General features: G+C 35.2%; 1 protein-coding gene across 3 annotated transcripts in view; it reads right to left on the bottom strand.

The window, feature by feature from the left end:
- Positions 1–9,974, bottom strand: part of ZFC3H1 (zinc finger, C3H1-type containing) — a 65,407-nt gene that overhangs the window by 31,120 nt on the left and 24,313 nt on the right. For all 3 annotated transcript variants that reach the window (XM_006759738.2, XM_006759739.2, XM_015561342.1), the window contains exons 6-13: positions 9,280–9,403; positions 7,426–7,523; positions 5,899–6,108; positions 5,541–5,705; positions 4,470–4,607; positions 2,801–2,922; positions 2,244–2,393; positions 383–557 (exon numbers count right to left, since the gene is read on the bottom strand). In XM_006759738.2, coding sequence (XP_006759801.1) covers positions 383–557; positions 2,244–2,393; positions 2,801–2,922; positions 4,470–4,607; positions 5,541–5,705; positions 5,899–6,108; positions 7,426–7,523; positions 9,280–9,403 — 1,182 coding nt within the window. The remainder of the gene's footprint in view (positions 1–382; positions 558–2,243; positions 2,394–2,800; positions 2,923–4,469; positions 4,608–5,540; positions 5,706–5,898; positions 6,109–7,425; positions 7,524–9,279; positions 9,404–9,974) is intronic.

Raw genomic sequence — 9,974 nt, 5'->3', positions numbered from 1 at the left:
AATTACACATGATCTCACTCATTCATGGATAATAGAGACCCTTATAAACTTTTGAACAATAATAGATAAAGAGGCAGAGCTGCCTCAAACAGATTGTCAAACTGCAGTGGGAAGGCCAGGGAGGGTTGGGGGGCAGGAGGGAGGAGGGTAAGAGATCAACCGAAGAACTTGTATGCATGCATATAAGCATAACCAAATGGACACAAGACACTGGGGGGTAAGGGAGGCTGGGGGAAGGTCAAGGGGGGAAAAAAAGGAGACATATGTAATACTCTTTGTAATACTTTAAGCAATAAAACAAAATTTTAAAAAAAATTTGGCCCATAGAAAATGGGTAGTAAACATGAGACTACAATATTTTAATTTAAAAAAAGAACATTACTTGTTCCTGAAGCTTCTTCAAAAACATTTTGTTGGCATTGAGAATTTTCTCTGTTGCTTGAAGCTGTTCTGTAAGTTTGGCAATCTTTGTTTCAGCATTTCGAACAGATTCTTTCTTCTTAGCTTCTTGCTGTACTAGATGCTTTAAAACAGATTCATCTTTCATCAAGAGAATCCTAATTTAAAAGCAACAAAATCCTCGTTAATATTTTTCTAAACTAGTGGACTAAACACCATCAAAATAAAAATTACAAGCAGTAGTTCATTTTTAAATATATATTTATGATATACAGGTGAGAGTTTTAAAAGATTAATATTTTTATACTCACCAATCACACAGGTATTCAAATAGGCAGTAACATTTTATAAAAGTAACTACAGGTCTTTTTTTTAAAAAATCATTTAAATCTAAGTTAATAATAAATGTTTAATGTTGAATGAATCTGACCCCATATGACTTCTGAAAAATGAGGACTTAAGCAGAATGTCTGTTTAACTTCATATATAATGAAGAGATTAACCAAGTAACTTATATGCACATATGCATTACCCATGGACACAGACAATAGGGTGGTTAAGACCAGGGGCATGACAGGAACCATGGTTGGGGGAACAAAGAGGGGAACATCTGTAATTCTCCCAACAATAAAGATTCAGAAAAAAGAAAATAAAAAATAACAAGATTTAAATTTTAAGAGCTGGTTAGTAAATTATAAAAACAGGACAGAGAAAGTCTCACCATCTTTGCACAGAACCTTGTTTTTAAACCTGTATTTTTATATCTAAAAGGGGACTGAGTAGCAGAACAAAGCTCAGAAATGTTGATGTTATCTAAAACCATTTTGCTCTCCATCAGTTAATGATATCAGGGTGTTTGGAGTGGAAAAAAAATGTCTATCCATAAAATGATGAATTATTTTTATCAAGTATATGTTACTGGCCCTCATCACAAGACAAAAATTTTGTAACTACACATGGTGATGGATGTTAACTACACTTACCGTGTCATCATTTCACAATACATCCAAATATCAAATCATTACATACTTGAAACTGTTACCTGTCAATTATACCCCAATAAAATAACCCCCAAATATGCCAATGTATTCAAATACATTCTATCATTCAACATATTCAACTTGTGAGGTTTTACACATTCTCAAAATTCTGAAACACCACTTGAACGATACAATAACCTCACAAAACATGCAAGAGGTTTATGATCCTTAACTTTATATTCAGTTTACAATAACAAAAGATTTGACCATGTGTCTTATTGGACAAACTAGATGACTATTTCCAACAATCAAGTCCATCTTTAACAATAAAAACATGCCTCTAAAGAAGGCATTTCAAAAATCAGGCCAGAAGCTTTAACGAAAATTCCAAATAAGCCGTGGATAAAACTGAAGGGACCAACTCATTTGAAGTCTTGGTATTTTTATTTAAATATTATTACTTTAGGTAAATGTATAATTCACCAAAATGATAATCTTGTAAAATTCTACCAAGTATAAAAGAATCTGTAGCCCTAGCTGGTTTGGCTCAGTGGATAGAGCATCAGCCTGCAAACTGAAGGGTTCCGGGTTTGATTCCAATCAAGGGCACATGCCTGGGTTGTGGGCTCGATCCCCAGTAGGGGGTGTGCAGGAGGCAGCCAATCAATAATTCTCTCTCATCATTGATGTTTCTATCTCTTTCTCACCCTCTCCCTTTCTGATATCAATAAAAATATATATTTTTTTAAAAAAAGAATTTGTAATCATATAGTGTTCTTAGTATTAACATATACCACAAAAAGATATCCCTCTAACATATGAGAATTAGATACTTGCAGTATTTAATCAGATAATGAGGCTTACCTATGTTTTTTAAGTTTTGCTTCTGCATCTGAAACCTGCTTAGTAACCATTGCTATTCTGCCAATCCCATCAATTTCCACATCAGAGTTTGCTGGAGATGATGAACTTGTCTTCATCTGATCTGGTTTAATCAAACGCTGTTTTTCCCGACTAAAATAATAAAGACAGGTGAATTATACCAAAGAATAAATGGAAATTATTTTTCTTTAGAGATGTATTCTATTTCATAATATAAACTAAAAAGTATTAGTCATGTTGACTAGTAACAATGATGACCAATATTCATGACCCAAGATGGTTTTCAAAGTGGAGAGTGTAGCTCTCCTTTATATTAGCTTTTCTCTTTTTCTCTAAGTTGTTGATCTCAGTGTATCACTGTAGTCAAGTCTACAGATGATCATCTGGCTCCCCCTCCTGTGTGAGTTGTAAAAAATATTAACTCTGCATCTTGAATAAAACCACGCACTGTTCATTTCCCAATGCCAGTAAACTGTATACAGACTTAGTTAACAAAACAACACATATCTTTAAAGCTAATTACATAAAATGCCACTTACTTGGCAATCTCTTCCTTTAACAATCGATATTCAATCTTCTTTTCTTCAGGCAAAGATTCAGGTGTTCGCATGGGATCATTTTCTTTTTCAGATTTTGGAGGTACCTTCGGTTTTGCAGCTTGCTAGAAAACATTTGAACTCAACCAGATCAACAACTTTCACGTATCTCATACTAAGATATATATTTTACATTGCAACCTAGTGTGCATTTGTATTTATATATTAAGAAATAATTGACTATCTTCACTATTTTCTATTCCTTTTTTAAATTAAATTTATGGGGTAACATTGGTTAATAACATGCAATTTCCAGATATACAACATTATAATTCAACATGTGCATACTCTATTGGGTGCTCACAACCCAAAGTCTAGTTCCCTTCTATTATCATATATATTTGACCCTTTTTACTCACTTCTCCCTCCCCTAGCCGGTTATTAACCACCAAACTAATTATATAATATACTAAATAATCAAGACCTACAGTTTGAAAATAATTGAACTATATCCTATCTAAACAACTGCTGCAGTAAGAATAGGGATAAAAGTTGCACTTAGATTATACCCTTCAATAAAAACTGTTTTCTGGTAATGTAACACAATTTCAAAACAGTACATTTTCTTAGTACAGAAGACAATTATCCACTATTTTGAAAACAGGACTAGTCAAGTGGAAATAAAAATAAAGGGGATCAATAGCCAAATCTATCTAAATGTATACATGCTTCATTATCTATATAATAAAAGCCTAAGTGACTGTTACGGCAGAACAACCAGAACGATGGGTCAATATGATACACACTGACCACCGGGGAGCAGATGCTCAATACAGGAGCTGCCCCCAGGTGGTCAGTGCGCTCCCACAGAGGTAGCACTGCTCAGCCAGAAACCTGGCTCGTGGCTGGCAAGTAGAGTGGCAGAGGCGGGCGCCTCCATGGCAGTGCTAAGGAGCAGCGAGCAGGCAGGCGGTAAGGAGCGAGGGGTCTAGGAATGCAAGAGGGATGTCCAACTGAAGGCTTAGGGGAGCGGGCCTAAGCTGGCAGGCAGACATCCCCCAAGGGGTCTTGGACTACAAAGGGCACAGGCTGAGTTGAGCACCATCCCCCAAACAGTGCATGAATTTCAGGCACCAGGCCTCTAGTCTATAATAAAAGCGCAATATGCTAATTAGACCAGACAGTCGAATGACCTTCCGGACGAAGCTGGGGCTGTGACGGCCGAGGCAAGCCACCGTGGCTGCGAGGGCTGAGCCCCTTGCACGCATTTCGTGCATCAGGCCTCTAGTATTATATAAAGTCCTAACAAAATATATCCACAAATTAATATATTAAAAATCAATGCCTCGCCCTAACCGGTTTGGCTCAGTGGATAGAACATCGGCCTGCGGACTCAAGGTTTGATTCCAGTCAAGGGCATGTTCCTTAGTTGCAGGCACAGCCCCAATAGGGAGTGTGCAGGAGGCAGCTGATTGATGTTTCTCTCTCATTGATGTTTCTGACTCTCTATTCCTCTCCCTTCCTCTCTGTAAATAATCAATAAAATATAAAAAAAAAAAAAGAAAAAAAATCAATGCCTCTAGGAGGTCTAATTTTCAGGGGGAGGGGAGAAATAAACTTTAATGATTGTCAATAAATTATCTTTCTTTTTATCTTTCATTATTGCACTCACCTCAGCAGTTCGTCTTGCTTCTTTGATCATGGACTCCAATCCACCAAAAACACTATTTGTTGATTTGGAAGCCTCTCCATCAGATTCACTGTCATCTGAATCATTCAGTGTTACAACCACTGATTTATGCTTTGGAAGCTGCAAAGACAATATATTTGCTACCCTTGATGACAAAAGTATCTCTATCCTGTTCGTGGCTCTACCACAAGTAGCTGCGTGGCCTTGAACAAGTCACTTAACCTCTTCAAATTTCAATCCATAAAAATAATGGGTTCCAAGTAGACAGTCTATGGTTCCTTCTAGTTACACTGCATAACTGACTTTGTCCCACTCTAGCAATACTGGTTACCTGCCAAAAACATACAATATTCTATATTCTTTAAGAACACTACTATGATCACCTTCTTCATTAAGTTTTATTTTCTCCACTTTCTATAAAGAACCATAATGCCATCTTTAAATTAACTCTTACAACCAAGATAAAAATTAATAATTCTAAATAATTATTTTAAAAACATTTTGGCTTTTGCATTTATAATGTAGAGGGTAAGTGACTAACGTTGGTTTACCTAATGGAGGCAAGATTGCATTTTAACTTTGCCCCATTTATTTTACATAAAAGCCATTAGAAAACAAGGCAGAAAAAATTGTCATTTCCATCTCCTTAATAAACATCATGAATTCTTACATTACAGTACAATCATTAATTGGAAAAATATGAACAGAGTATAAACAAAGACAGGAAAAATAAAAATATACAATTTGCTAAAATTAACTGTAAAATAGACAGAAATCCTGAATGGACCAATGTATATAGAAAAAAAACTGAGGAAAGCATACCACTCTGATGAAAATAATGCTTCCCCCATAACATTATCATAAACTCCACCATTTTTCAAGTGAAGATGAACCCATTTCATTATTAATACATAAAAAAATAAATTTGTATTTACATTTGGCTTCATATGTGTATATAAATAAACAAGGAGGGAACAAGACAGTGAAACTGCATACAAATTTCTCACAGACTGTTTGAATAACAGGATTAAATATTTTGTTTGTTTGTTTTACCGAGATCACAGTTCGTGGAAGACGAGGTCCTCTGTGAAACTTTGGGTTCTGTATCCTAGGCTGAGATACTGTATTAATACTGACTATTGACAGATTGCTTCTTGGCACAGGCTGTGAATTGTTCAGAGCTGGAGGTGAAGGTGGGTCACTATTACTGGATGTTTCCTAAATTGGAAAGAGACAGATATGAAACACTAAAAAAGAAATTTCTGTTGTCTTTAAAAATCTTGAGCAAATTAGTGCCACACTTATCCCTACTTTATACAAACACAATGAATTCCAAATAACAAGAGAAGGGTAGGGCTTCCTAAAACTTAAGCTCATGAGCACCACCTAGCGGATCAGGTATCTAAATTACCTCTGGCTTAAAAGCTCTTTTATTTGCTAGAGATTTAAGTAGTTCTTCTCGAAGCAGCATTTCTTCCTCCTCTTCCTCATCTGCAAAAGGTGGTTTTGGAGGCTGTTCTGGATCTTCAGGTGGAAGAGGTGGTAAAGGTGGTACAGGAGGTAGAGGTTCAAGAGAAACACACAATCCTTCCACATAAGGCTGGCTCAAAAGTGGCAAAGACTAGTTATTTTTTTTTAAAAAAAAGAAGAAATAATAATTACCATGCAAATTATACCAATTCCAAATGTTTATCTGTGAAGCATCATTAAATTAGAAAAAGGTAAGTTTTAGGTTATTATTTAACTATAAGTGTAAGTATTTATAAATCTCAAAAACTATCCATGAATTCAATATTCAGCCATGAAAAGTTTAATTTTTGCAATAAAAATAAAATCAATATTTGAACTTTAAGATAATTATACAAACTTTTCCATTCCTATTCTTATCTTTATTTAGCAATATAAAGAATAAAAATTTTATAAAGTCTATCCCTCTAGATAACTACCTGAAAGCAAGTAGAGATACTGAAAAACCATGGTATTTAAATAAAAATAAAAAATTAGGAACCAGGAATTCTGGAAAATACATAGTACAAACTATCTTAAGAAATAAGCTCCAATCACTGGCCAGTTTCTCAATGGTTAGAGCATCTGCCTGCAGACCTAAGGGTCTCAGGTTCTATTCCAGGTCAAGGGCACAACCTGGTTTGCAGGTTCAATCCCCAGCCCCAGTCAGGGCACGTGCAGGAGGCAACCAATTGATGTGTCTCTCATCCCATCAATATCTGTCTCTCTCTCTTTCTCTCACCCTCCCCTTTCCTTTCTACTCTCTAAAAATCAATACTATCAATGGAAAAAATATCTTTGGGTGATGATTAACAAAAGAAAAAAAGAGAGAGAAAAAGAAAAAAGAAACAAGTGCCAGGAAGATTCCCCACTACCCTCTTAAATCCTTGTGAAATGGCCTGTAAGAGAGTATCTATAAAGAAAACTAATTTTCCCCATTTACTGAGTTTAAATATATTTTTGCTTCAAATACCTTCCAGTATTACTCTTGGCATTTAAAACAGTTCAAGGAAGAAAGAAAAATATTTTCTCTCTCACTCTGTGCTCTATATTTCCCTCACTTTATACTTCCTAGGAGGACACCAGTTGTCTACCTAGGAACTCTGAAATGGCAAAATTCCCTCTAACCTACTGACAAAGATTCAGTTTGGTCTCTAGGATCTCTCAGTCTAGAAATAAACTTTGACTTTGTGATTTCTCCACATTCATTTTTTTCTTTTGAAAAAAATCTACCAAATGTATAGTCTGCCAATGAATAATCAACTGCTTAGTCCATAGATTTCATAGCTATTAATTTTGATACACAATTCTGATTTTTTTAAAATCTCTCTTCAAACCTAATCATTCATTAATTACATGCCAGTTTTCATACAAATTAGAAATGACACAAAGCAACAAAATGTTTTCAGAACTAATATTAATTCTCACTTACAGTAACCTGAGGTGGTGGAGGCAAAGAAATAGATGGTGCTGAAGAAAAATATCCCACTGTACATTCAGCAAAGAATGGTTGTTGCACCGGTGAAGGAGCTGAAAATATTTTTTTAAGAGTTTAATAACAAATACCTCTACATGAATAAATTAAATTTATGTACATTTGTAGGAATTCAAATGCATCTAGGTAAAGTACAAATTAGTCTTTCTTAATCTCTAATAAAATCTTTAATTATCAAGAGACCACTTCCACCTATTTAAAATTTTTCTTACATCACCATAAAGTTAGCCTTTCACTTTGTTCTAATTTTCAGCTAATGATGATAACAGGGAATAGAGCAGGAAGGGCTAAAAACATTTTTTTTTTCAAATATACTTTTTAAGGAATAAAACAAAAAATTCCCCAAACTGCCAAAGTGCCCGAACTAAAGGAAAACAGTGATGTGGTGACTCCATTCTTCCCTTCATGTCTATCAAAGAAAGTGAAATTGACTAAGTTGTGTAGAAAGCAAATGGGACTAGAAATGAATTGCCTACTGCATTTAATCAATAAAGTACACATTAATAATTCTGAAGTAATTACTGATGCTTCCCATTAATTATTCCCAGAAATTATTAGCATTTCTTCTTTCTTAGCAGATAAAAATAATGGTTTCTTAAGACTCAATAAAGTATTGCAGATTCAAACTACTCTTGCTACCCAGTAACCTTAGAGAAAAACTAACTTTTTTGTCCCAGTTGTCACACAAGTCAATATAGACATTACCCACATGACTTCTATGGGGTTGATTTGTGGCCCACTGGAATATACACTGGCCTTTAGAACATTTTACTTCTTAAAAATATCTATAATGAATTTAATTCTTTTTTACAAAATTTTTTAAATGTATAGAACATAACATTATTTTATGGGAATACAGAGTATTAATAATATTGTCAACACTTGGAAATTACTATGAATCATCTCTAAGAACCTAGAAATAAGAAAATGAAAGATTAACCAAAGAGAGTTAAATTATGAAATCAAAACATATCATGTAAGATTATCAAACATGAGCCTAAAAACAATAAACATTACCCAAATCAGACTTTGCCTTGTCTCTGGTCTAGACACACTAAAAGTAGGATTCTAGCTTGAAATATGCCGATCATAAGGTCTTATTTAAATAAGTATTCCAGCTCTAAATGCCAAATGTATTCAGTTGTCTGCTTCAGTTTTATGTGTTTTAGTTAGTGAGAATAGCTATCTCACAGCCCATCACCCCTGAATATCAACTAAAGCAAGTCTCTAGCTCTCCAGGTTAGAGTCACATCTTAGAATATGTAATCTATTTGAGGTAGAGCCCTGACCAGTTCTAACTAGTCTTTCTTGAGATGCCACTAGTATCACCGTCCATCTCCTAATTCCTACAAAGTATTATCATTGGAAGGAGGAAGAAGGAAGCCTAAAAGCAAGTTAGATCCTTTTGACTAAAATTCAAAATATCTTGGATATAAAGATACTTAAGATCAAAGGTTTGTTCACTTTTTTTGTGTATTTTTTTTTTTCATAAAGCAGTATTCTCATCTGTTTTTAAAATCTTCACTTTTCGGACCAAAGAGTTAAGAGTTTTTGAACACTGTCTTTCTATTTAAATGCTATCCAGAAGAAACATTGGGAAATAAAGGTTAATATTACACATTTGAAATTTGCTCTCAAAGTATTTACAACACCAAATAATGCCTATGGTTGAACAATCCACTTAGAAATCTCACGTTCATTACATTTCTTTCAAGGTTTGGGGCAGTTTCATGACCATTTTCTATTTAATAATTATGAACATGCAAATGTATTAAGAGTTTTAGCTCATACCTGGAGAACTGGTTTCACTATCTGTATCCATAGCAACTTCTTCATAGTTATCATATTGATAAATGCCTCCTCCACTATCAGTTGGTTGCTTATCTAAGGATCGTCTCAGGTCCGTATCTGAAGACTAATTACACAAGATATTTAGTTTCACAGCATTTTCTTAGTCTATTCTTAGACTAGAAATTATAAAACAATTAATAGTTATTTTCTAGGAAACAGTATCAAAACTTATGGTGCTCCAGTTAGAGCTTCCTATCACATCTTATTTGGGAAATTCATTGTACATGACAGGTAGCTGATAACTGTCAGATAAAAAAAAAATGAAAACTATCAGGGACTATCTACACAGATGAAATCCTCCATAGTTAGCTGAGCTACTCATTACCTACCCTATATAATAAAAGGCTAACATGCAAATCAACCAAAGGGCAGAACAACCAGTTGGTATGACACACACTGACCACCAGGGGGCAGACAACGCAGGAGCTGGCCCTGGTGGTCAGTGCGCTCCCACAGGGGGAGAGCTGCTCAGCCAGAAGCTGGGCTCATGGTTGGCAAGTGCAGCAGCAGTGGCAGGAGCCTCTCCCGCCTCCACTGCAGGCGGGCAGTAAGGAATGAGGGGTTCCAGACTGCGAGAGGGATGTCTGACTGCCAGCTTAGGCCCAGGGATCAGACCTAAACTGGCAGGGCAAAAA

Source organism: Myotis davidii, unplaced genomic scaffold, assembly GCF_000327345.1.
Source record: "Myotis davidii unplaced genomic scaffold, ASM32734v1 scaffold54, whole genome shotgun sequence".
NCBI lineage: Eukaryota > Metazoa > Chordata > Mammalia > Chiroptera > Vespertilionidae > Myotis > Myotis davidii.
Note: the sequence above shows the minus strand (reverse complement) of the source record. Positions and strands in the feature narration are given on the sequence as shown.